The following is a 27,670-nucleotide window of genomic DNA, read 5'->3' as shown; positions in this document are numbered from 1 at the left end:
TTCACCTATCATTAAAAGTCTCTGAAATTTTGGAAAATGCTTTATCAATTGAATCAAATTTACAATTAGCAATTTTGCTGTAAGGTAGTTTCCTCTTATCAAGCATCTTGAATGTCCTTATAGTTTCATTTATATTGCTGATATCGCCAAGAATTCCGATATATTCCAATATTTGGTTTGCCGCTAAAGATTCCTATCCGCTTCCGACAAATGCTGCGGCTTTGAGCAGCTGAGGGAGAGCTTCTTCGCCGGTATCGCATGGAAGTCGATTTCAACTGCGCAAACAGCCTTTCTCGAAGGCTCTGTGGCGAGTTACGCATATGCGAAAAAGCCGAGCTGAGCAAGGTATCCTGCTCCTGCAAATTCAGTCAATAGACTATGTCAAGTGGCAAAGGAGAGCGACCTTCCAAAAGTGCCTCGCATAGTGCTGGAGGTCACTTTGGTGTCAGTAAAACGTTAGCCAACCTAAAGGAGCGCTACTATTGGATTAGGCAGAGTGCGGACGTAGCAATTTAGTGCCAGCCGTTGCCGATCCCTTTGAGCATATTACGATCGACATTCTGAGCCCACTACCACCCTTGTAAATCAGTATATCGCAGTTGGCATGTTTTTTTTTTTTTTTTTTTTTTTGTCATATATTTATACATTTTGTAAATCATGTTGAAAATTACAAATTATTAAGTATTAACTTAAAGTCAATCCGATTTTAAACGATTTGCAAATTCAACTTGTTGAATTTCCTTCCATTCTTTTTTCGGCTTCATTCGTTTGAGCTGTCCGTCCCATACCAAATCCACCAATCCTCCTTGTTTTGCTATAACACCTTTAACACGATTAGCAAAATCTATCGCCGATTCTCCATCCTGCCGATACATAGGCGGAAGATACCAGACATCGCAAACAATAGCCCATGAAGTCATCATCATATAAAGATATTGCATCATTGAGTATTTAGAGCTGTTCCAAAATGCATCACCAAATCTAGGATCATATCTAAAATAAACGAACACATGCACTTTTGTGATTATTGATATTCTAATATATATTTTAACAGTAAAAGTTATGAGATTATGGATGGAGTGACTTCCTATAGAAGTCACTTGACATATCTGACTTTTTCTCAATTTAAAATCGAAATTTAAGTTTTAAATATAATGGATCTTATTTTTTCTTTCAAATATGCAATCACTTACTTTATGGCAACGGGATATATAACTCCGCCAACTTCAAAACTTCCCTTTTTAAATTGCATAACAGAAGTATTGTTTATGCAAGTGCCTTCCGGAAATATAAGAATAGGTGGATTATTCGGATCTGATACATGTTGTCTTAATCTTTCTGCAACAGTATGTCGATCTTTGGCTTCTCCTCTTTCAAACCAAATATGAGGAGATGCCCTTGCCAGTGCTCTTTGTAGTACGCCAAGAAAGCCACCATGCCTTTGACCAATCTATAAGTAAAACATATTTTATTTATTTATTTTATTTAGTTATGTTAACAAAACATAAAACATTTATAAAATTTCAACGAAATATAAAAATAGTTGATTTTAAATAAAAATAGTAGTTAACTTAAAGTTTTGCATCCAGTTCTAACCACCTTTTTTTGTTAGTATTTTAAAGCTAGAATGGTTTTCAAATCTTGATTCACGATAGAAAACGTACTATTATTTTACATTTTTACGGGATTCTGCTGGTAAAAACCTCTACCTCTAAGAGAGGTGTGCGGATGGCCATGGGATGTGGCCGTGTAGTTAATATAATTGTTCATGGTGTTGGCCTAGCCGTGCAAGTCCTCTGTGAAGTCGGGTGGTCCTATGTAATGTGATTTTTGCTTAGAGTTTTGACCAGGTATATCAGAAGAATTGTCAAAAGTCCTATGCAATGATGTGTGCAAAGAGCACCGTCTTTGCCCTATTGCAGGAAACCCGCTTGTATGCGAGTATTTTCTGAAATCAGGTCCAGGTTTGAAGTGAGCATGTAATGCAAGTTCGGGGATCCCGATGACCCGTACATTGCGTATTTGGATGAGGGGCTACTACAGTTATCCTTGGTCTTCGACGCGATTGCGCTTTGAATGAGTAATGGGGAGTGTGGGAGAATGATCAGGTGGTGGGTAAATAGAAAGTGCTGGCTTGGCAGACCGTTGCCTGTTGCAGAGTTAATGGTTAGCTGATGGGGACGTGTAGAGTTTAGGATTAAGTGAGATTGAGAGATTGTTGAATGATAGCCGGATAGTCAGGTGGGACACAGCGCAGAATGGGCGTATAAATTATCGGTTTGTTAGTGATGCGTTTTGTCTTGTTTACTGCCTGGCGGTTTGATCTATTATTAATTGCTTATGTCGTCGTTTGAGGAACAGAACGAAGAGTTACTCCTTACATTAAGAAATCATAGCGGAATCTTAACATAATCTGCTTATGACAGTGCTGTGAAACAATTTATTAAGTTTATGTATGTATTGATACAATAATTATAACATATATGGGGTATATGACCAATCCATCAAGTAATTGATAGAAATCGATAGCGAAATTCTGTTTTTGAGCAAATCTCTAAGGTTTTATAGGCTAGAGAAACCAACTTTGAACATGTAGCTTTATGAATTGTATATACTGTAGCGAAATTTTGCCAAAATTAATTAACGTCGCCACGGATATCCAAGCGGAACTAATAAGCGGGAGAGCACAACGGCAACCAGCACATAAGTACGATAGGTTTTAAAGGTTTTGAGCTAAGCTTAATTAAATCTTTTGCAATATAACTTTTTACGAGGCTCATGGAAGCCGGGTCGTAGCCAAAACGAGAAGGAATAAAAGATGGTTCAGTTAACATCTTAGGGGTGAGAGTGTTAGCTGATATTTCGATAGAGTGATCGAGATATTTGTTGAACTATTGAGTTAAAGACATAGCAGGAACAGTAGAAAGGCATGATGCTGGTTGCGCTCTTTCATAACACTGCCTCTGTGATTTGAGCCTCCTCGGCGAGTATATTCGTGGTTAGTCCTTGGTAGGGGGCAAAGCGGTTGACGTAAACCGTTATCATCGTGTGCTTTCCAGGCATGCGTACCTCATAAACGAAGTCAGAGTGGCGGTGATCGGTGACAAATTTTGCTAAGAAGTCCAGAAGTATCCGATTAAAACTTCCAACCATCCCGACCAAGGCGTTGTGCACGTTTGCTTTAAGCTGAGGATTCGAAGGCAACACTGGAATATTTTCGACTCGATGTTGCAGCCTTGATCCGAGTGGTGTATAAATGGTGAGCCATATCGGAATAATTGTTCTTTTCGGGAAGCGACGTACTCCGCCCATTTGGGATAGTGGAAGATGACTGGGATATACGAATTGCCAAGGGTGATAGTGGGCCCAGAAAGTCAATCGCAATCCGCTCGAGCGGAGCGCCTATGGAACTGGGCTACAGCCAACCGACAGTGCACCGAGAATGTCCTTTCCTGGCGTTACACTTCGGGCAGCGAGCGCACCGATTGCTACGTCCGCACTCTGACAAATCCAAAAGTAGCGCTTTTTCAGTTTGGCCTACATTTTACTGTCACCAGTGTCCTCCAGTAGAATCATTAGCTGAAAGCAGCGAGGCACTATGGCCACTGCGTCGCCTTCCGTATTCATGGTCATCAGCACGCCTTGGTGTAAGGACAGAGTACTAAGCTTTTTTCACTTTTGGAAAGGCGTTTTTCCTTGCTCAGCCCAAGACAAAACCATCTTCAGAGTCTGACCTTTGTTTTGCCACTTGGCATAGTTGTGAAAAATCTTCGTCCAAATAGGTAGTGATGGAAGTTCTTAGTTACTAGTACTATGTAGTACTCTCCTGTTTCGTTCCGCGGATCTGAACGTCTTCGAGAAATATTTCAATACGCGCTCTGCCCCTTCCTGGTTCTGAGATGGGGCGACTCCGTCAACGTTGTTCATACAACGGCTGAGCTATCGTCAGATAATTAACTTCGGTGCCGGCTTATTCCAGGCGTTTCGTTTTACAGCTATAGCCAAGTGCGAGCAGCATTTGGTGCTTGTAGAAGAGGGTACAGGGTATCCGTTAAATAATCTGCCTAGTACATTGTAGACACATTTCGTATTTTTGGTTGTATTCGTTATATTTCTTGTTTGGACCAGATTTCTTCTGCTACAACAGAAGTTGTTCTTTGCTTTTTCAACCAGTGGTTTAACCGGCGGCTGCCAGGTAGTAACTACGGGAAGCAGATATTCGAAGAACTATTTTTTGACGATTGACACACAATAGGTTGGCAAAAGTTCGCAACAACTGTTGATCCAAATAACATTTTCTAAACTATGTACACAATTAAAATAATATATATTAGTTTTGTTAAAGATCCACTTCACTCGCCGGAGTGAGTTTTTTCGGCGGAATTTAAGATAAAACTCATGGCTACCTCGGGGTTAATTATTTTAAAGAATGGAGCCTGCTTTAATAAAACCCTTACATGTGTATATATGCCGAAGAGTAAGATTTTTAAATATTGAAGAGAGCGAATAATAGCAAAAACATATTCCTAATATACATATTTAACTATTAAAATTAGATCCCTTAAACAAGACATGCTAGTTTATATGAAAAATCAAGGCGAGTTGTCGATGATTTAAATGTTAACTTGATTCTGAGTGCCATTGAAGAACGGATCGGCATACATAGATACGGATATGGCGTACATAGATACGGACAGATATACTAAACGGATATGGGTAAGCCATTTATGCTTACCACGAATATATATACCTATCGGAAAAGCTAACGGCTACCCATTACACTAACTTGAACAGACCTTTCACCATTTTTTATAAATTATTTACGGGTTTATACACTTGTTTTCTGATAGTATGAAATACACATTAAGTTAATCAGAGATAATATACGGTATAAATTTCATTATATCATTATTAATTTATCAAACCTTTAATTCCCATCATTATTGTCCATGTTAATGATGCATTAAAGAGTCCTCATATATAATATATTATTAAGTTTGAAACCAGGAGTTTAGTCAGATATTTTGTGCATATTCCTCTAAATTCTTAAATTGTCTTACCAGAGAATAGGTCGTATCACACATCAGTACTAGTACATCTATAGGGCTTGTATGATTTGCCACACAAATACCTGATGACGGTCGATTATCCTCATTATGGTAAGTTATAACTGCAGAAATAGCGCTGGACAAGACGCCAAAACAGTGCCCAAGAACCTTATTCACAATTTCCCGTTTTTCATTGCCATCCTTTAGATTTCCCACAGCAGCTGTACATGCTGTTAACCACACTACCTGAGATTGCATAAAACAAAAGGCGTGTTGAAGAAATTGATATTGTGTTGAAATTGTCTCAGGTGATTAATTAGTCTTATAATTATATTATATATTATTTTATTTAACTTAAATTATTTGGTTCCCTTGTTAATTATTACCCATTTCCTGATCAATTTATATATAAATATATAAATATATATATATACATATATATTCAATAATAATATATATCTCTTGTAGGTTCTGAGACAAACGAGTTGTTACATACGTATAGGCGGTCGGGGATACTAAAAAAAATATTTATTACACCTGATGAATCAAGATATTCAGACGCACTTGGCGTTGTACCAAAGCCAAATGGTGCTCGCGCTACGGCCGCAATTAATTTAATAGTTAATTAAAAAACAAGAATAGATAGGAATCTAGCCTGTAAAAATTCACACGACGACCATACACGTCTCTAGTTGACAGTCATACCAACAACTCGACGAAAAAAAGTATTAAAATATCGGCACACACACAAAACAAAAAACAGTACAATCGCAATTGCAAACGGAACAAACACGTCAAAACACGTTTTCTTTAACAACTATTCTTTTTCTTGACCGATCTTGATGAAATTTTTAAAAGTAGATCTTATTGTGCTATAGAATATTCGCGTATTCTAAAAGGACAATTGCATTAAAGTTGTGGCTTAAATTTGTAGATAGTTAAAATTGGTTTATCTAATTGATTTATAGGAATGGGATGTAGGCGGGGGTCTGGCAATGGCTTTAAAATTACAGCTACTTGATCTGTATATACTATTCTAGAAGGTACTTATCAAGTTTGGTGACTCTAGCTCTTAAACTTACAAGATTTGCTCAAAAAACAGGATTTCGATGTCGATATTAATCGATTACTTTGAAACTGGACAAGTTATCGATTATCGGTTTTTCGTCGGCACCAGTGTCGTTCACTCAAAGATTTCACGTGTATTGTACATAGTTTCCTTCTTCACTCTATTGGAATACTGCGAAGCTTTACAACATGCATGTCCCAGGTCGAAGCAACCAGAAAATTGTCACTGATTTAATTAGAACTGTGTGGAACACATCTTTCCTTAAAGCTCTACTATTAAATAGATAGATTCTTTGCACGCAGACACCCAATACCTTTTTATGGAGTGACACAGATATTGTGCTGCACGGGATTCATCTAAACACCACCACATTATGCATAGATGCTGTCAATCAAGTTTCAGAAATCCAAGAAGGAACAGCCCATCTGCTTTTTTGCAACAAGCCCAAGACCTGTGGCCAAGGGGAAAACGAGTTGATATTGACTTGGAGATAGTAGAAATAGAATCCCAAATTTCAGAAATCTTTATATTAAAGGCGTGTGTAGCCCAAATGCAAATGTGGCTGCAACGCACGCATTGTTTGCAATTTATAAGCCAAATATTTTACTGATGGGATATTGCTGAAGGCCAAGCAGGCAAGCAATAACTTCATGTTAACAAACGCCAAATTATGTTTATATGACATATACAGTTTATTAATGTATTTTTATTAATACTGTTTAAAAAAATAAGTTGGGCTGTGCTGAGGAATACAAAGTGCATAGAATTGGGACACTTTCAGAATTTTATAACTTTTTGTTACACAAAGAAATTGACTCGAACGGGTAACGCTAAATACAATCAGCTGGTAAGAGTATAAAATAACCATTAAAATAAGTAAAAATAAAACATGTCTTACCTGCTTATTATCTCTTCTCATTTAGGACAATTACAGTTTAATTACGAAATATACAAAGTGAAAATTTGTTAAATTCAGTAACGCAAAGACGATCACAAAAGCCACAAGTATAACACACATACTTTCGTATACATATAAAATTTAAAAAAATAATCAATCTGGATTTATTGCATATTGACAATGACGTTGCTTCAAACAATAATTATTGCATTTTCCGCTATGATTTAAGTGTTTAGCTTGAATAAAATGATTATATTTCATTTTCAAAGTGTGAAATGGAACATGTTTACGAAAACTGCAATTATTGAATAAGCCTAAGCAAATAAACAAATTTAAAAAACGCGATTTTACTGTAATTTTTAAGTAAATTAAATTACAAATTAAATTTTATATGTACACGTTTCTTTTTTGTAGTATAAAATCTTCTTTCTCACCAAGGAAAATGTACAGTCTGTTGATAGTATTGCCACGTCCAAAGGGGAGGTGTGATTTGCTACACAAAACCCAGAAGTTTTGGGTTTATATTGCTTATTGTGAAATACTATGAGTGATGACAAAGAACTTGATATGAGGCGAAATGTAATTTTGAAAGATAGGTCCGCTAAGGGGTGCCGCAAAAATCGATAGGGTATTAAAGCCACAACTGTGTTTGTAACAACTGCAAATAAAACCTAAGAACCAAAGTAAGATATTAATAAGAGAAATGATAGTCAGAACACTGAATTGTATGCACTTATAAAGTGTACTTGAGAACCTCTCTATAAGATACTAAATATAATAACATATATGTATGGGTATTTTCTCGATTCACAAACTTTTTTGCCACGACTTAGGTTTTTGTTTATATATATATATATATATATATATATATATATATGTATGTATGTATTACCCGATAGGTTTTAATTGTTGTATATTTGAATATCACCAATCCAAGAATATTGCTTTAAAAGTGCGGAATTTATTTGTTTTGATAGTTTTAGTTTGCCAACCAATTCGTTGTTGTTTCAAATCAGAGTAAATATAAAATATATTTATTTCCTAAGGTTTGAATGCATTGAGTATATTTTAAGTTTGATCGTTATAGGAGCGTATAAAAATAAAACTGTGTACCTTTAAAACCATTTGACGTTTTTGTTCATGATAAAGAATAACTCGGACAAACGAACATGGGCGTGCAAACGGTAGAACTTAAATGATTATAAATACTTTTATAACAATTACGCTTTGTATAGTTATGTTTCCTTCTGGATTACCAAAAAAACAACCAAGAAATTATTATTCGACCAATCGTCCTTATGACAGCTATATAATTTGCTAAACCAGCAGCTTTCGACATATGTAAAAAAGTTTTATGACGATAGCTTTAAAACTGAGAGACTAGTTCGCATAGAAACACACAGACGGACATGGCTAGTTGATACTGATCAAGAATATATATACCTTATAGGGTCGGACATGTCTCCTTCTGTACGTTAAACATTTCGAGACAAAATTATTATATTCTCTGAAGGGTATAAAAATGGAAACCTGAGTTGAGTAATCTTAGTGAGTAGGGCTTACTTGAGTAATAAATACACGAGTTTCGTTAGCCAAATAAAGAGTCTGAAGGCAGAAATAAAAATAGAACAGGTCGAAAAAGTGACTAGTGCGCGAAAGTTAAATCTTGTTACAAATGAACGTTTGCGCATGAGAGCTCGTGCACAAGAAAAGCGAGGTGCAGATAGTTAAAATCAATTGAGCAGCTTTCGCACAGAGCTATTAGAGCAAGCGCACTATCGAAAATACACAAATTCACAACAAGACATAGTTAATATATTAAAATACACACGCAACAAGCATGCACTTGCAATTAAACAAAACTAACCGAGAAGGCAACGGATTATAAACTTTTTTCCTTTAAAATATAGATTAAGGATCCGCGGTTTTTTAAGAAAAAAATAAATAAATAAAGCAAATAAAAAACATGCCTTTATATTAATCAAAATCTATTTTTAAATTTTACTGAATAGCAGCATATACACACCACACATCAAAAACAATATAATCGTTATTATAATTATATTTATAGAATACGAAAAAGTATACACTCATATAAGTATGTGTGTGCACATGTATACAAAAATTCATGCGACTAAATTGACCACGCAGATCTATAATAGCTTTGGAGTCTAATACATTTTTCTGCAGCATATTTCGAAGATCTCTGTACCACAGAACATTCGCTTATTTGCAAAACGAAATCAGAATTAAAATTATACTATACAAAGAGCTGGTTATCAAATTTAAATCTAGCTCTTAGAGCCAAGGGAAATGTTCAAAAACAAGATTGCGTAAACGATTTTTATCGAGTGCTTGAAACAGAGTCATCGATAATTTGGGATTGCGCTGCGAGCGTGCTAGCAGAGCTTAGCTGACGAAGTGCATCGCGCACCGAGGGAATTTGCGCAGCGATATTCTGCAGCTTTACACAAATTGGAAGAGGGCCGTAACCGAAACACCTATAGAAAGGAATCTAGCTTGTGAAATTAATTTAATTTAACTATATATCACACTTCTTCTTCGGTCTTATCATTCAGTTTGTCGTCATTAAACCTAACTAATAAAATATCAAGCAAATAAAATGAATTCAAAATTGATAAAAAAAAAGGTACGAATACCAAATTTTAAACCAATTGTAATCAGACCAAGTAATGTTTTGCCCCACCAAAGATCATTACGTTGAATATTTAAACCACAAACTTATTCAGCAGCAAAATATTTGCCATTAATCTTAATTTATGCAATAAAATTTCTAAGTTTATAAGTATACGTACACCAATAAAGCACACTAAGACGCGAAGTGGCATCAATATAAAATATCGAATTGCAAATCCAACCATCCATATAAGCGTTATTTTCCAGGATATAAATTCATAACGTCGGTTAGTTCGCGTCAGCATGTTCCAGCTTTTAAGCTCTTCAGCCTGAAAACGTGAGGTGACATCGTCTTCGATAATAGCTTCTACGCCAGACTTCACGTAATCTAAACAATTTTCCAAATTGAAATTTATTTCCTCCTAAAATAAAAGAAGAATCATTTAATAAGTGGTTACTACATTTTGATATCTCATTCTATCATTTTGAAAATATTTTGTTTAACAATTTCATATTCTATAAAGAAAAAAAGGTTCAGTCCGGTTTAACAGACTTAGTAATACTCTGTTTATGGATTTTAATTACCTTTTCAGCCAAAATGGGCTTATCATTAGTAATTTCCTGCGCTTGGGGCAGTAGAACAGCATCTCGGGTTATAAGCCCTGCTCCACTGGATACTTCGTTTGAGTCCTCGCCTTTTATTGGTTCCAAACGAAGATTTTGATCGGTATCTTTCTTTTTTTCGGGGATTCTCGAATTTTCATTTGAAGCCGACTCTATGCTGACACGGCCATACTAAAAATACAAAACATAAAGTAAATTAAAATTAAAATATTACGGGCGCTTAGTTAACTTCGGTTTGAGAGAGCTGTAGCTGCGTCAGCAATCATACGTGGGATTGTGCTCCGAAAGGAACATTGACAGGCACGTTACTTTTATGGTAAATTGTTTATGTCTACTAGAAGGGGACAGTTTTATCTTGACTAATGTCGTTGTTATCAACAAGTTGTGTGTCTGCAATATTAACTATGTACTTATCTTATATGCTATTGCTTTCAATGTATAGTGTGTTAATATATGTTTCTAATTATGTAATTATAAAATACACTATAAAATCAACCAATCAATCGCAATGGTATGGGTTTATGGGCATTACGTCGACGTAAAAAGAGTTTTTAGCTTTGCTTTAAATTATATATATATATATATATATTCTGTGATCCTTGCGTTCATACATACGGACGGGCAGACAGAAACACATGCCTACATCGACTCAGCTATAGATGCTGATCATAAAACCTTATAAATACGGAATTTGCTGCCGAATTTAAACTGAGCTTGAAAGCTTATTGGAGAAATGCGCTATGTACCCATCTCTGATTGGAATCGTTTTCGCACTTACAAACGCACACATACACGCGTTGAAAGTTGCATACTGACAAAGACTAACCGGCGTATACTGATATGAGATCGGCGCGTGAATGAGTACCCCACATCACTATTGAATTCACAATTTCACCGTCTTAGTAAACACGGCCATGACATACATACATGAGTTAATTTACGAAATTAAATTGATGCCAAATTCATGGTTAGATTGTTGAATTAAATGAGCTTACAAATGAATTTCATATGCTAAACGCAGTTGTATTTACATATATGCCTGTTTTTAATACAAAACTATTCGATAATGGCGATATAATTGGACGAGCTATATTTATGAACTTCTTAAATTAAAAAGATAACAATGAAACAAATTAATAAGGTGTTATAGTTTGATATAGAAATATTTATCTACATATATATTAGATATATTCATATGAAACGAAAACGCAATAATTCAGTTAATTTACCTCAAATATCCTTAATAGAAGGGAAACGTACGCCTTCCGAACACCAACAGATTTGTTGATTGCTGATAAAATAATCAAGAATGAAATAAATCCCGTTAACGGAATCCAACAAATATTTACGATTCCGTATAACATTCTATTTTAATTTCTATAGTTTATTTTATTTTTATATCGAAGGTAGAATTAACAAATCTTAGGTCTTTTGACAACTTTAGGTGAACAATAGAGATGGCCGATAACTACTTAGCCGTTACACCTTTGAGTATTTAAATAGTACTAGTTACGGCTATCATAAATTTATACCATAATTTATGAGGGTACCAGTTTCACATAAATTTTAACGCAGAATAATGCTGCCAGGTTTATATGGCAGATTAATTTACCAAACCATGAACAAAGGGCCAAACCTCGTGAAAATCAGATGAGATTTGACCGAGTTATGGGGTGGAACATTTTAATCTATTTACATTTAAATCTCTATTAATTTATTTTATCTGATAGCTTCCTAGCCCTTCTCTTGCTACCTTAAGGCCATGAAGGAACAGAGTAGATTCCCCTGCAAATTAACATATCAACAGTAAAAACAGCAACCATATTCAATGTAATAAATTGTTTGTTTCGCAAAATATCTAATTCCTAATGGATGGGTACACCATATCGTCACTAGAATGTCCATTGATTTTTTATGCGGTAGTAGACGCAACCGTAGCATATTAATTGTTTAATGCGAACGCTTAAAATCCGTGCCAATGGTGTCGATATTTACCCAGAAAAGTAATTTTTCTTAGATAAGTTTAAATCAATAAGATATAATTACGATTAAAGGTAGGCATGGTAGAATATTGATGTTTCTGCTGCAATCTTTTTGTTCCATTCCACTGTCTCAAAAATTTAGCAGCCTCAACTCATCTCTAATATTGGATAAAGATGGACACACATTATTTTGTTCTAATAGTATAAGCAAAACAACATAACATAAGAAATCACGAAAGATTTAAAATGAGCGGAGCTCATAGAGAAACAGTTCAAAAGCAAATTCACCAGGATTGGGCAAATCGAGAGTATATTGAAGTTATTACAGCAAGCATAAAACGGATCACGGATTTTTTGAATTCGTTTGGTAAGCTCTCATAATATTTTTCGTCACCTAACACCTGTAGTTCTGATCAGTGTAATAAAACAATATACAAGATACATATTTAGGCCAGCCTGTATTTACTTTAGAAATTGCAAATGGCCTATTTATTATCTTACATAGTTTCTTCACGCATGTAACAACTTAATAAACCATGGCGACAACAAATTTTGTGCAGATTTTATACACAATTTAAGACCCATAATGTCGCTTAACTATTCAAGTCATCAAATAATTTAAAGGCAGACCTACTTATTGAAAATAATCATCTCTTTTGTCAAAAAAACAAAGTAGGGATTTCTTCGACACGCCCAAGGTAAAATACTCTTGCTTTATTATTTTGCGGATATGTACGAACAATGAAGCTCAGAAGTGTAAATACAATAATGTGCCATGCAAAAACCAACTTTTCAACTGGTTCTTCCCATATTATATATAATAAAGTATTGCGATCTTAAGCAGCAAATAATTGCGAAATAAGCAGCAAAGTTTAAATGCCGAGTTCGGTAAAGATATCTTGATAAGCAGAAATGTTTTCCATGCAAGATATGATATATAGCTCCGATCCAGCCTGTTTCGACATACATACGTGCAAAAGTTTAAAGACAAAGAAAAAGAAGAAGATAAACGGAAATGTTGTGCCAAAGCAGCTTGCTTTATTGAGCTATTTTAATTAATTTATCGTAATAACAAAACGTAAAGTAATACTGTAAAAATATATAAAGGCTTTTTCTAAAAAAACAATTTTTTTCAGATATGTCCTGTCGATCCAGACTTGCGGTACTCAATGAAAAACTTACGATATTAGAACGCCGTATAGACTACTTGGAAGCTTGCGTTACCCAAGGAGAAACATTAACATAAATGTTTCATCCATATGCTAATATTTAAATTAGTAGTAAGGTTTGGCTTTTTTATTCATAAAATACATTAATAAATACAGTATCAAATATTATTATGGAATTCGCTCTAATTTCTCTTCAAAGCGCGAAAAGCGGAAACATGTTTTATATTTTTATAAAGATCCTTTCAATTTGTACCCGAAACTGAGCCCAGTTTGAAAAACGTTTTCAAAATCGTTATAATTTAGATATCTTACCACAATTTTTTGTTGTATATGCCAATTTTTATACGCAATTGTCGAAGAACAGTTAGATTAGGAGCTTGATAAGTGGACGGTACCACCCTAAGTTTAGATCAACGCAAAAAAAAGCATTTTTTTAACTATTTTATTATAAATATTTATTAGCAGACAAATAAACGTTTAAAAATAAAAAAACATAATAGTAGACTTACGACCTAAAAAGTAAACGCCAACAAAATTAAAAATTATATAACAATATAAATATTATTTGGAAAGTCGAAATGATATACTATATCGTGGCTTTGGAAAAGTTAAAAGTTTGGATGAAAATATTTTACTACAATGGTGCCAGATCTGTTGGAGTCTGTGTGGCTTAAGTGTCAGAGAGCTAAATCTACAAATTATTTACATAGTTTACAATATATTTTGACCAGTTACATTTCAATACAGTTGTATTTTTTCTATCGTATACGCTGGTGCCAATACAACGCTGTATTTAAGTCAAGTAATTCGTCCAGTTGTCCGTAGCGAATATGGTTCTCTTTAAGCATGGCCACGTTGTTGAGCTAGATATCTTTACAATTTGTTTGCTTGAGCGCTAGCATGAAATGCTGAGTCTTTTCGCTGTTAATGCAGATGGATTGGCCCAATACCAATAACGATCCAAAACCTTGTGTGTAAGTGTAGCACCCTACTTCTATGTGCCTGCTTTGGTAAGGATGGTGTCATCCGCGTAACAAAAGAAGGTTTTTTGCATATTCAGGTACTGTATTCGTAGCTGCTGCTGTGAATGCCCTACATAATTTTTCCGTAGGCGATGCCGTTGGTGGAAATGTCGGGACGTCTGGTGTCGGTTTGCTTGGTCTGCAGCTGTCAGCGTTGCCTTTGCTGTTGTAGTTAATATTGGTGCAATTGTTACAGTGGCTCCGAATTATGCTGTGGAGGCTCCTGTTAAACGGGATTATCATATTAATTTTCTTCTTTTTAATTTTCTTGCATTTAAATTATTTGCTGTGCTGGAAAAAAAACCCATTTAAGACCAATTTCTTGCCTTGGTTAACTTTCTAATACCTAGTAAGTCTGAGGCTAGACCCCTAAAGCGAGAAAATATGACTTATTCACTGTTGCCATTGGAATGGGTGACACACGTCGCCTACCATAACCGTAGCTTACATAGGTCGAGTGGATTTCATAGGATGTTAGCGACATCAGCGGCAGCCGCTGAGTTGGGCTATCCAGTGGATGAGGAGGAAAGTCCGAGACAATCGAGCGGTGCGAGCACACACCATAACCCCGTCGAGGAAGACGACTAGCCGGGATCGAAACACACGGCGACTTATTAGCTAGTGGCAGACGACGAAGGGGAAGGGTCCCTATTGCGCCTCCGTTTCGCACAGACTGCATGTGGGCCCGCATATACAATTTCCGCCGAATTAGCTTCCGCTATCTACCAAAGGTCCCCGAGGAGGCTAATGGACCCCACAAGCTTACGTATGATATCTATTAAGTCTGGAGTTTAAGGGTCTCATTTATAAAACAGTACTAAGCCAATCTTTACAAACCACTTAGGGGAGAATAGCAGGAGATTTTATCTCCTTTAAAAAAACGATGTCATTACCTTTTCATTCAATTTGCTCAACTGTTCATCCGCATTGACATTTTTTTGCTTAAATTGCCACCAATTATTGCTTAATGTGGTAACATGGGTTGATATGTTTTGAAAGCGGTCTAATAAGTCCTCCAACTTTATCTAAATAAAAGATTAATTTATATTGAATTCCAACAAACGAAACAAAATTTACTTACTTTGTGGGCCATTATCTCTTCATGTAGAATTTTTATTGTCTGCCGTAGAGTGTTGTTAACATACATAATTTTGTCATCCACATTTTTTAAATCATTTTCCAACGTTTTTTCAATCAATTTAACATCCTTTGTATAATTTGTTGGTGAAGAACAATTTTGAACGGTGGACAATCGACTTATATTGGCCTGAAAATTGATAAGTCCATTAAAATAACAGATGTATAAGCATATACTTGTTTACTTTCCTTTAAATTATCCATATCAAACTCAAAGCTTTTCTGCACTTCGACGACCCTTTTGTAATGTTCCTTCATTACATCTATATCAGCAACAACTGCCTCTAATTTAGCCCCAAAGTCAGCGACTATCTTCTCATCTTGACCGTAAATTCTTTGTGAATTTACTGTTGCTTGCAGGCTGCTTAAATTACTTCCCAAAAGCTCTACATTTTGAGTTAAGTCATTTAATTGGTATACAACCAAAGATTGATTTTTTATAAACGATGCTGTGGTTTCATGCCAATGTTGAAGAGTATCCGGAAAAACTTTACTCACTGCAGAGACTATTAAAAATTGCATATTTAATATTAAATCGACTAACATTTGGATTACAGTCGGCCAAAAAATGTACATTATGTTTGAATAATGTTACCTGTATATTAATTAAACAAAATCTGTTTGCGTCAAAGAGAAGGGTGTTTTTAACGTTAAGGTTCACGTTTGTGGCACAAATTTAGGACTCTGTATTTTGCAGGATTTTAAAAATGATAAGTTAAGGACGTCTTTGGAACCCCAGAGATTTTGTACCTTTGCCTTTTGCAGATGTGTGAAAATAATGAAGTAATGAAGGTATAAAAACTATGGTCTATGGCATGCTTCGTTTGGGAGTAGTGGACTACCGAAAATATGCTTAAAAGTGTCCTATCCAAGTGGCGATGAGTGGTATATATCCTGATAAACAGGTACAATATAGCTATAATACGCACAATGGATTAATCGAAATATTGTATTGTAAACCCTTTTTAAACCTTTACTAAGTATAGCAATTATAATTTGCACTTTGCTTGTAAAAAATTGGTAGGTCTACAATATCAAAATATCTTTACTATCCCTAGAGTATCAGTATCATAAGCTATTGCTCTGGACATCGGACTACTGATTTATATTTGTGAAGATTTGTATGAAAAAGTGTAGAAGCATATGAAAAATGTATTTTTGGGCCTCGTACTTTGTCATTTTCATTCCACCCTATCTGAGGGTATAAAGATGATTCATGCAACCATACTTCTGGTGGAATTTCCAAAATCCACCCTTACCACAAATGGTAACGACGGTACAGCTTTGTTGCTCTAACGGTTTGCGCTGTGCGTTGACCAATTAGTCAGTCGCTCAGCAGGACAAACAGTTTTATATATAGAGATTATTGAATTTAATATTATTCAGAAAGAAAAACTAAAATAATTAATTCGAACTATTTTTGAAGACGTAAAACAATCGAAGAGTATACAGACGCGTGGTGGCCATTAGAATGGGAATTTGTTCCCATGTACATATTTGATACGCATTATTCTTGGGCCAACTGTTTATGCATAGAAATGAATATTTACCTTCTTCAAACTTTTGTTGATAATCGGAAATCTGTTTACGTAAATCAAAGTACGCCCAGTATAAAAGAGCCAGAACAAAAACGATAATTATCCCGAAAAGAACTGGCCCGCACTTACGGATATAGATTTGCCTCTTATGATTTCGACGGATATCGGGAGCGCTCATCTAAATCAGAACGAAAACACATGACATATGTATGTATGCACATGGAATTGTACATATATACATATATGAGCCATACACAAGTATGAATTAGATTATAAGTTGAACGAGTTTATCAAGGTTAATTTATTACCCATGCTAAGTCATCAGGGTCATCGGTGGATACTGACAGTAACTTATCCTGTGAGTTTACGGTGCGGTGGTAGCCCCTCTTTGTGAGGGAGTGTGCTATAAGTGCGTCGAGTTCTTTCCGTTTCTTCATTTTCTTTCCTCCGCTAGAACGCAGGGGAACTTCAATGAAATGATTGCAGTTCATTCTGCAATCTATTAATTTTAACACTCTGCACTTTATGAACTTATATTTAAGAAGTGTGTTTACATGTTTTAAGTTTATACAAAAAATCGATTCTTTTAAACTGCTTCAATGTTTTCTTATCGATTATTCGATGTTTTCCGATGTTCTAAGGAACATCGGCAAGACGCGAACATTGTGGAATTGTGTGAAACATAGGAAATCCCATCAGCCGCATACCGCTTTACCCATTCGCAAGTCCTGGACAGGTGATGTTAATCGATGTTTTAATCAAATGAAGATAGCGTCCGTTTTAAAAACGAGATCTTTTTTTAATTAGTAAAAGAATAATAATTATATATATATTTAATTTTTTTAATATTTATTCCAACGGGTGCGTTTGCCATTGCCAAATACATTTAATGCATATTTGTGTGCAGAAATGCTTGCGTTTTCCTCTTGATGCTACGTGGATTACCAATATAACAATTCGTTTTTTAGTAATATATATATTATTTTTTATATATCTTGTATGGTAGATCGATAATTTTTTTGTTGTGGTCGGGCTATCGGGACAACGTCGATAAATGTGTTAAATTAAAAGGCCAAAAGAAATTTAAGACTTTAAAGTGAAAGCTAATGCAGAGCATAATAAAAAAAAACCTTTCTTACTTACTAGCCAGTTCGGATGGTTGCACGGAGACTAAGGTAGGCGAATGATGCCGTTTTTCAACAAAGATTTTACCGTTTTGTCGACAAAGGCTGGCGAGTAATAAGACAGGCCTCCTAGTATATGAGCAGTACGAGTTTGTTTCCGATAATCGATAACTTTTCAAATTTTCATGCGATCGATCAAAATCGATATCGCAATCCTGTTTTTGAGCAAATCTCGTAATTTATAAGAGCTAGAGTCACCAAACTTGATTTGTAGCTTCCTGAACAGTAATTATGCATCAAGTATTATGCACAATTAATTTATTGAATTCAGCATGATCCAATAATTATTTATAATTTATTACATTTTTTTCTCACTAAGCAGTAAGTGTAGGCAAAGTTTTTCCTTTCCTTTTTCTTCAAATTTTTCAACAAGGTGCGTTTGTGCCTGCAGTTGACCGCTGACAAAGTCGAAATCTCTGTTCACTGAACATCTAGGCACCAACGTGATCGGTGCCGAATATTTGGCGCAAGCATACACTGAAAGTTGTGGTCGCCGCTGTTGCACATATGCGCAGCTGCTTTGAGCATCAAAGCTTTTACAAAGGGCATTCGATTCGCTCTCCTCCTCTCTCTCTCTCTCTCTCTCTCTCTCTCTCTCTCACTCTAAAGGGCGGTTACACTTTGGTTCGGAACCGGGACCCGATCTGAAAGAATCAAGTGGATAAATAGTTTCTTTTGCTGTTTTGTATAAGAGTTTCACATTTGTTGTTCTCAATTTTTTGTAGTTCCAACTGATAATATTGTTCATTTAATCGCAGTTCCAGCTGTTGAATGTTGTTCCTTTTTGTAGTTCGTTTGGCTATAGTGTAGTGTTAAATATCGATTGTGCAGACTGAGGGCTAGGGATGAGACTGGACGATATAAAGAGTAGCACAGTTAAAAATTCCCTTACATTTAAAGCCATGCAATAAGAGTAAATTATTTGTTAGAGTTAATTACATTTAATTGTTTACTTAGTTTTTCTTATGAACGGTATGTTTTAAGAAGCATGTTTGGCATCCCCATTGCAAAAATGAATATAAATTTGATTGTTATAATTAATTGCTTTAAAAATCTACGGAAGCATAAAACATTTATTAAAATAACATTCTAACTAATTCTGTTTTTAAAATTCACTTTACGAGAAGTAATTCGAAATACCAGCCCAGTGCGACTGGGATGTGCATTCACGATTGTATACACACATACATACATGTACATTTGTATGTACATATATACATTTATACACATTCAGTCAAAGACACTTCATATAAACATATGATTAATACGCATTGAACAGCTGATTCATTCGTATATAATACTTGTGTATATAAGCATACATTGATGTGTGTATGTATGTATTTATAAAGACTCTCAGCATATGGACATTCGCTCTGCCTCTCACACACACAGACAACAATTACTAAAACTGTTGATATCAATAAAAAATACCAGGGCCGCATTCAGATTATCACCGACATCTGCAATGTACATTAAATATTAAACCAAATTTGTTTATTATCACAATATCAATTATCAGTATTCAATGTTGCATTGAATTTAGTATTTTAGAGTTAAAGTAACATCAATAGTCTATATCGGGATTACTACAAAGTGAAAATTAAAAATGGTTACATTCTATCAATTGTTTATTGTTATTTAAAAGTTTAGAAAAACACGTAATTTGATTTGAAAAATAATATAGCTCACTGAATATTTGAAAATAATAATTAGCAATATTTCGAATATTTAATTTTACCAAGCAATTAATTGAGATTTTCGTGGCCCTTCTCCATATATTTATTTACATCAATTGGTATATTACTTTGTGCTCAACAAATCGGTCAGTGAGATTTTCAGAATATCGACTTGATTTATGGGCCACTTAGTCACCGCAGTGCGCCACTGGTCAGTTTAGTTAGAGAAAAAAACACACGCAGTTAGTCTCTTGGCTCTCTGTTTCGAATATGCAAGCGCACGAAATGCATTAATGTACATGGCAGTATGTACATATGTACATATAAATATATATCTATATATATATATGTATATGTATATATGTATGTACATATAAATATATATCTATATATATATATGTATATGTATATATGTATACATATGTGGGATGTGTGCAGGGATTCAAGCATACATTTTGCAAGCCAGTTCACTTAAACAGCTGTAAGCGATCGACAACGACCTCATCGGTTTAAAATAAAGAACGAAAAAGCTCAAAAAAAAAAATGTACGATAATATATGTATGTTCTTATACTAAATCATATATATTTATACATATATTAACAAGACAGTAAAATAAAATAAAATTATCGAGTAACAAAAATGAAATATACGTGTGTACGTGTGTATGTACATATATACATAAATATAACACTTCGTTTCTGTGTGTGTGTGTGTGTGTGTGTGTATAAAGAGCGATAAAAATAACAACCTAAAGTAATTTGCGTAGTGTATTCATATGTATGTATTTATTTACGTGCTTATGTATAACAGATATTTGTACGAATGTATACGTACGTATGAATGTAGTTTCTCGTCACATTCAACTCGTATCTCAATCGTTTCGTGCTCGTCGTGTCTGCTGCTTTGCGATTGTGCTCGTACTGGCTCTTGGCGCTTAGATTGAATTAAGCCAGAATGCTCCGAGTTTGCCGCGGAGCAGTCGGTCGCAATATGTGTTCTGCTCCGTCGTAATCTCGGTAAATATATATATATATATATATATATGGCAAATGATAAAGATCCAAACTAAAACCAAATTGCCATTAAATTATAAATAACGTACATTAAATGTAACTAATTAAGCAACAAGTGTTAAGCAAGAAGTATGTACATTTGCATATGAATACATAGTGTGTTTGTGAAGTTTGAAGTGAATAAACCTTTCAATATTATATGTACATATGTACATATATTATAATTGACGTGCATTTTCATTATGGTTCTGAGTGTCTTTTAATGCACAGTGAACATTTAAGAATACACACATACATTGTACTCTTTTTACGGAAGAAATAAAATATAAAAAAACATGCATGAAATAATAAACACACGTATACGTACAAATATATATACAATACATTTTCAGGGTTTTTCATCTGTTTTACTGTTTTGTTTCGGAATAAGCGATTTAAAATTTAAATATAAATATAAGACGCACTTTCATGTTTTGACTGTGGCAATAAGTTTATTTTTTTTTACATGTATATACATATATATGTACATATGTAGTGTGCATGAATAAATGTTTGAAAATTTGTATACATATATACATACATACATACATGTGCATGTGTAAGATTGTGCATCTGTGAATATTTATTGTGTTTCCGCAACAGTATACAAAGTTTTAAGCATGTATTTACGCACGCTACATATGTGTGTGCATTCGTATGTGTGTATATACATACATGGAAAAAAATACACTCATTACTACAGAAAAAACATGAACGTGCGTCTTTGAATGTAGCGAACACAAAACTAGGAACCAGTTTCACCTTGATTATACTGTATACGTACGTATGTATGTGCATGCATACACAAGATATATACCGTATATGTGTGTATATATACAAGAAGCGTCCAAAACATAAGGAATAACAAGCATATTCACATACTTACATGCATATGCATATCGAGAAATAATTATAATATATGTACATACATATATGTATATGTATTTATATATATGTATATTATTTTCTTATATGCACACTCATGTACATATGTGTGTATACAAATACATTTGAGAGTATAAATAAAATGATCAACTTATATTAATTGTTTGTATATGTATGTTTATATATGCGTACATTCGTACACACATACTTGTACATATTATTTGTATGCATTTACATACATACATATGTATGTAGCACCATATTAATCAAATAAACCAAATAAGAAGTACAAATGAATCACATGCAAATGCACACAGACATGCATACATAGATATACATAGATTTACATATATGTAAATATATGCGTGCATATGTGTATAAATACGTATATTTTTTATTTTTATGTAATGAAATACAAATAATTGGCCAGTCTACTCAGGGATAAACCACTATTAATACTGCAAAGATCTGGATTACAGTAACAAGCCAACTCCACTCAAATAATCACTCATGCACTAACTAACGTCGTTATACAACACATTTTAAACTTTTAAAATAAAAAAGGCGTACAAGTTAATTATTAAAAAAAAAAAAAAAAAAAAAAAAAAAACATTGGTGCCACCCTCTGCCTCCACCAGAACTAAAATGGAGAAATATGCAAATAGCAGCAAAAGCAAAAGATCTCCAACAGAAAGTATGCAAAGACTAGAAAGAGAAAATGATAATTCGGATTTGGTTTTTGGATCTGCACTCGTTCCAGTTAACTCCAGTACTCCATATTCAGATGCAACTCAAGTAAGTATATTTTATATTCGTATTAATTTATAGGTATGTAAAAATAAATTGTCGTTATTTGAAAAGCGTTTCCTAATGCCTTGGATATTGGCTTAAGTCTTATACTTACCTTTCCTATCTTTCTGTTTGTTATTCGTCAAAAAATATTAAATTTCGACTACATAGATACGCTTTTAGTTATTTATGTATAAACACACTTTAATATTTATATTCTAGTCATATACAAATATTTGTTATATTTAAAAATTAATTATCTGAACGATTTATAACACTCTTTATACATAAGCTCCCCATTTTCAATCAGAATTAGTAGATCTATGTATGTACTAGAAGTCATATGTCTGCATTCTTCAATACTTCAATACATATACATACATACATATTTATGCGTGAGAGTCTATCATTCATGGATTTCGTAGGCGAAGAACGAAAGTCATGTGGATTGAAAAGGTCAATGAAATGTATTACCGATAACATATTTTATGCAGACACATGCAAACTTATACCTATACTTATGTACTTGCATATTGATATTGTCTGATTAATTTTAGATAACAATTGGATGCAGGTGCACTCTAAGACGGGTTCTTAGCAAGTTCCACACGAATATTTTGGGCAATCGGTTGTACGAAACAGCATCTTTACTAAAAATGTATTCTAGACGTGCTTCACACTTCTTCAGTCAAAAATGCGAATTAATGTTTTTTTTAAAGCGAAGTCTTAAGTTTAGTTCAAATTATAGCCCTACCTAAGAATACGTGAATACGTGTTTCGCTGAGTTTGGCAATTCCACCACAAACAGTGGTAAATTGGCGGAAACGGTTGTCATTTTCAGAGATCTTTTTCAAATTCATTTGAGGAATGTTTCACACTTTTTGAAAAATGCATTCCACCTGGAAATGGATGTCATAGATTTGGTGGGTGGCGTTTCGCGATCAGTGACAAAGTAGGAGATCCCTAAGTACTGCAACTTACTTTCTTATTTATATGCATATGCATATACATGGTATACTTCATACCTTGCGAAATCTATGAATGACGGAAACAACTTTCTTCAATATCTTATCTTTATTAATCTCTACTCTAGCACCTGAGATAATGTTTTGTGATTTCTTAAAAAGATTTTAATCTACGCGGGCTTACATATACACAAAGCTTTTAATCAAAAAAATAAAAACCAGACTGTTTTTTATGCACTTTACACATATTGATTGATTTATTATGGGTTTAGTGTAATTGAAAAGCTTATACAACGAGCTTCAGACTCCTGATGAGCACAAACAGTATATCTAGCCACATTCTTCCCTCTGTCTCTACAAAGTTAGATTCCAATTATTAACTACTAATTATTAAAAACTAATTTATACAATTTTAATTTGAATATTTGTTTACATTTTACGAGATCGATAATTTGTTGCGCTTCCAAGCAATCGATAAGAATTTATATCGAAATCCTTAGAGTCATCAACACAGTCATGTCGCTCCTAAAATAGTATATTTAGATTAGGTATCTTTAATTTTACAGCTATTCTGCAGCTAGCGCAAATTGCAAGAATTTCTGTATACATGTTCACATATACAATCATGCGTATCTATTAAATTCTATAAACAGCATTGCAATTGCGATTTTATTATTTACTGTGCTTTTTGAATTCGTTTGTTTTTATCGAAAAGGAATTTTTATGGGTTCGAGTCGCATTTAGTCGGCAACTCGTAGGGAGAACCTCTTAATTTTTATAAATATTTTTATAGTTACAATAGATTTTTAAAAATGTAAACCCAAAATTTATAATATAATAATGTTAATAATCAGATAGATGTATAATTTCACAAAACAATGTTTAAATTTCGAATCTCAATTGAATTTTGCAATTTGCAATTTTGATTTAATTTTTTTTCAGAACCCTTGGCAAGAAGTTCTTAAACCAATAAACATAACCATACATATAGTATATGTCTATGCACATAATTATATCCTTACATTTTGCTTTAGCATATTACATACACATTACATATTATCAAGGGCACGTAATGTCAATGGCCGTTGTAGCATTCGTCTGGTTTCACCTCATCATCGCTGTATATCCCATTCGTTTAAGCTAACACAACCAAACTGATGTTTTTTTTCTTCTGCTCGGTCGTTGCTACTAGCTATATTGGTTGGTTGAACTTGGGGTTGACGAACTTACTTCAAGGTCGAAGTTAACGCTATTCCTAGTGCTTTTTTTGTGAGTCTAATAAAACGGTTATTCACATCAGTTATTTTATCTTCAATGCGCCACTTGGTGAACTATATGTACATTCATATGTTAACGAAACATTATCATCATCACATACATACATCACATACATACATCATATACATGCACATAAAGATATACATATACTTATGCATATGCATGTACATATACATATACATATACATGTACATATGCATGTACATATACATATACATATGCATATACATATGCATATACATATACATATGCATATTCATATACATACATACATGTACAAGTTTTTGGCTAAATGAAATAAAAAGTTCCTCCAACAATTTACTAAATAAACTATGTGCAGAATATAATGACATTTTTTGACTAGAACCAGAAATAATTTTAACAAATAAGGGTTATAAGCAAAAGCTGAGACTGATTGACGAAATATAGAATTTCGCACTCTAATGAAAAAATTTAATCTCAGGTAGATAAGTTAATACGCAAAAAATAATTGTAAGTCTGACTAAATATGGCGACTACTGCTAGATAATCGTTAAATTAATAAAAAATTATTGACAGATAAGTTCCACTTACAAAGATAGAAGATAGTTTTGATAAAGTTGTACTATAAAAATAATTTTCTTGTAACGATATACAACTTGATGAAGATTATTGAAATATTAACTCATTTTATTACTATAAGGATTAAAAATAGCGTGAATCTCAGTTTTTTTATTAATATTTTATGGAAAATTTCCCGGATCACAACACTTTTAGGTAAACAAATTAAAAATTCAAATGCGAAGCTAAATGTCAACTTTTCAATACATAAAAAGAGAGTTAACTTTGCTACAATATCCAGAGTTAAGCAAAGAATTTTGCATTACAACTGACTTATACTCCAAAATATCTTCAGCCGACATTTTATTACAAAACTTCACTTTTTATTCTTATCTTTTAGACAAAGAAACACTCTCCGGGCCATATAAAAAGACCCATGAATGCATTCATGGTGTGGAGTCAAATGGAGCGACGAAAAATCTGCGAAAAAACACCAGATTTACATAATGCGGAAATATCAAAGGAATTAGGAAGACGATGGCAGCTTTTGGCCAAAGATGATAAGCAGCCTTACATTATTGAAGCCGAAAAGCTGAGAAAACTTCATATGATAGAATATCCAAATTATAAATATAGGCCCCAAAAGAAACAATCGAGACTGTCGGTTGTTTTAAAGCAAAATCAGGATGTAGATATCGATATTAAGCAAGATTTCCACAATATAACAACACCTGTTGCAATTAACGGAACATACACTGCCGGTCGAAAAAATAAAAGATCTACCTCTACTTGTCAATCTGGTACACTGTCGAAACGGCTGAAAAGCGATTCAGGTGATAAAATAAAAAATAAATACGATAAAAATACCCCCTCCGATTCATTCGATGTTGGAATCCCACCAGAAGAGAATTATATAAATCTCCAGTCATCCGAGTTTGTACATACAAAAAATAGAATTGATTGCGGTGCGATGCAGCTGCATAATTCTGAAGACAGCACAGTTAAACTGGAAAATATATCGGATATAAACCTCGTTAATACACAAGAGAATATGTCAGAAGTTGTTCTTAAATATTTTCAATTTTTCGACAATTCACCGAAAACTGAAGACCAATCGCTAGAAGTGAACTTACCGTCTAATAGTCAAGGTGCTAGCCAACAGGTCTTAAATATAATAAGAACTCAGTCAAATTTTGATGATTGCCAAAACGTTGATGAACCTGTATTTGATTCTGAGGAAAACATTGTAAATGATGCAAATTTGCATTCAGCCAGCCATCATTTCCTTTCCAATGTGCCAGATACGCACGAGTGTTTCGCTGAAGACTGTGGTTTGGAAAGCATATCCCAACAGCCGTCCTTTTCAATACAGCCCCAAACTGTTACAATGAACATTGAAATACATAATAGTTCTCTAACTTATGGAGGGCAAACATTCCAAAATGAAGAGTTCAACCCAATTCCATCGGCAACCGAAGACAGCGACTGTAGTATTCTAACTTCTACACATTCGCCACATATTGGATTTTGTAGTAGCAGTATAGACAACCGTTTGGTGGAATCTGAAGGTATTGCAAATCCATGTTCATATTCTACCCAGGACTACAGCGGTAATTTAATTGGAGCACATAATGATCTCAACTACTCAGTACATGAAAATAACGGAGCTCTACTGGCATATACTTTTGAGGACGTGCCGCCTCAGCCAACTGGTAGTCATCTAGAATTTAATACTAACAGATATGAGTTTTCAAGTTTATACAAAATGTGAGCTATAGAATGTGAGAAATATTTAAGATTTGTGTAATTTTAAAAAATATGTTTTTACGTTTATAATTATACACCAAAATATATACACATATATATATATATATTATATATAGATATTATATACACAAATATATAAGCATAAGTATATATATACATACATGTAAACGAACAATAAAATGCTTTGCATTAAACTAAATATTAGTCGATCAATCAAAATGATTATTTGTAACACAATAATACATATACGCTTAGACGTTTTTTTTTACAAAAAAGCATAAGCAAAGCATATGACTAAAAAATAAGGTACATTTAAAATAGATTTTTATACATCCTCGATCACTTGACCTAAACCTTTCTAGTCGTAACTATTCTTGATATCAGCGGTCTCTTATTTCTAAACCCTTG

General features: G+C 33.9%; 4 protein-coding genes across 8 annotated transcripts; 2 read left to right on the top strand and 2 right to left on the bottom strand.

Annotated features, from left to right (window-relative positions):
* Window positions 1-624: 624 nt before the first annotated feature.
* On the bottom strand, window positions 625-11,737 carry Gpat4 (Glycerol-3-phosphate acyltransferase 4). Of its 4 annotated transcripts, XM_032436017.2 has the most exons (7): window positions 11,506-11,737; window positions 10,238-10,447; window positions 9,832-10,074; window positions 7,450-7,686; window positions 5,061-5,294; window positions 1,194-1,450; window positions 625-993 (listed from the first exon to the last, which is right to left on the bottom strand). In XM_032436017.2, exons 1-7 carry the CDS (start codon window positions 11,638-11,640, stop codon window positions 696-698), a joined length of 1,614 nt encoding a protein of 537 aa, XP_032291908.1. In that variant the 5' UTR covers window positions 11,641-11,737; the 3' UTR covers window positions 625-695. The 4 variants fall into 4 exon arrangements, with proteins under 4 accessions (XP_032291908.1, XP_002049999.2, XP_015029304.1 ...); XM_002049963.4 differs by lacking the exon at window positions 5,061-5,294 and having other exon boundaries at window positions 11,506-11,735; XM_015173818.3 differs by lacking the exon at window positions 7,450-7,686 and having other exon boundaries at window positions 11,506-11,735.
* A 702-nt stretch (window positions 11,738-12,439) lies between these two features.
* On the top strand, window positions 12,440-13,595 carry HSPC300 (haematopoietic stem/progenitor cell protein 300). Its single transcript, XM_002049964.4, has 2 exons — window positions 12,440-12,625; window positions 13,395-13,595. The coding sequence occupies exons 1-2, from the start codon at window positions 12,505-12,507 to the stop codon at window positions 13,502-13,504; spliced, it is 231 nt and encodes a 76-aa protein (XP_002050000.1). The 5' UTR covers window positions 12,440-12,504; the 3' UTR covers window positions 13,505-13,595.
* Window positions 13,596-13,865: 270 nt separating this feature from the next.
* LOC6625741 (uncharacterized) lies at window positions 13,866-17,714 on the bottom strand. The gene is made up of 6 exons (XM_070210174.1): window positions 17,433-17,714; window positions 17,137-17,302; window positions 15,778-16,092; window positions 15,531-15,718; window positions 15,343-15,474; window positions 13,866-14,672 (listed from the first exon to the last, which is right to left on the bottom strand). The coding sequence occupies exons 1-6, from the start codon at window positions 17,613-17,615 to the stop codon at window positions 14,640-14,642; spliced, it is 1,017 nt and encodes a 338-aa protein (XP_070066275.1). The 5' UTR covers window positions 17,616-17,714; the 3' UTR covers window positions 13,866-14,639.
* Window positions 17,715-20,826: 3,112 nt separating this feature from the next.
* On the top strand, window positions 20,827-27,461 carry Sox14 (Sox box protein 14). 2 transcript variants are annotated; one of them, XM_032436600.2, is made up of 3 exons: window positions 20,827-21,002; window positions 22,403-22,718; window positions 25,896-27,461. In XM_032436600.2, exons 2-3 carry the CDS (start codon window positions 22,569-22,571, stop codon window positions 27,264-27,266), a joined length of 1,521 nt encoding a protein of 506 aa, XP_032292491.1. In that variant the 5' UTR covers window positions 20,827-21,002; window positions 22,403-22,568; the 3' UTR covers window positions 27,267-27,461. The 2 variants fall into 2 exon arrangements, with proteins under 2 accessions (XP_032292491.1, XP_015029885.1); XM_015174399.3 differs by having other exon boundaries at window positions 22,354-22,718.
* The last annotated feature ends 209 nt before the right edge of the window (window positions 27,462-27,670 follow it).

The sequence above is a fragment of the Drosophila virilis genome, chromosome 5 (genome assembly GCF_030788295.1).
Source record: "Drosophila virilis strain 15010-1051.87 chromosome 5, Dvir_AGI_RSII-ME, whole genome shotgun sequence".
NCBI lineage: Eukaryota > Metazoa > Arthropoda > Insecta > Diptera > Drosophilidae > Drosophila > Drosophila virilis.
This window is presented reverse-complemented; position numbering and strand designations above follow the sequence as displayed.

Coding starts and splice junctions, on each gene's coding strand:
- Gpat4 (XM_032436017.2), bottom strand. CDS start 11,640: ATGTTATACGGAATCGTAAATATTTGTTGGATTCCGTTAACGGGATTT. Junction 10,075..10,237: donor AGCCCATTTTGGCTGAAAAG/GTAATTAAAATC, acceptor CTTTTATTTTAG/GAGGAAATAAATTTCAATTT. Junction 5,295..7,449: donor CAGACTGTACATTTTCCTTG/GTGAGAAAGAAG, acceptor ATGCAATCTCAG/GTAGTGTGGTTAACAGCATG.
- HSPC300 (XM_002049964.4), top strand. CDS start 12,505: ATGAGCGGAGCTCATAGAGAAACAGTTCAAAAGCAAATTCACCAGGAT. Junction 12,626..13,394: donor GGATTTTTTGAATTCGTTTG/GTAAGCTCTCAT, acceptor AATTTTTTTCAG/ATATGTCCTGTCGATCCAGA.
- LOC6625741 (XM_070210174.1), bottom strand. CDS start 17,615: ATGAACTGCAATCATTTCATTGAAGTTCCCCTGCGTTCTAGCGGAGGA. Junction 15,719..15,777: donor GTTTGATATGGATAATTTAA/AGGAAAGTAAAC, acceptor TTATCAATTTTC/AGGCCAATATAAGTCGATTG. Junction 15,475..15,530: donor AAGAGATAATGGCCCACAAA/GTAAGTAAATTT, acceptor TCTTTTATTTAG/ATAAAGTTGGAGGACTTATT.
- Sox14 (XM_032436600.2), top strand. CDS start 22,569: ATGGAGAAATATGCAAATAGCAGCAAAAGCAAAAGATCTCCAACAGAA. Junction 22,719..25,895: donor CATATTCAGATGCAACTCAA/GTAAGTATATTT, acceptor CTTATCTTTTAG/ACAAAGAAACACTCTCCGGG.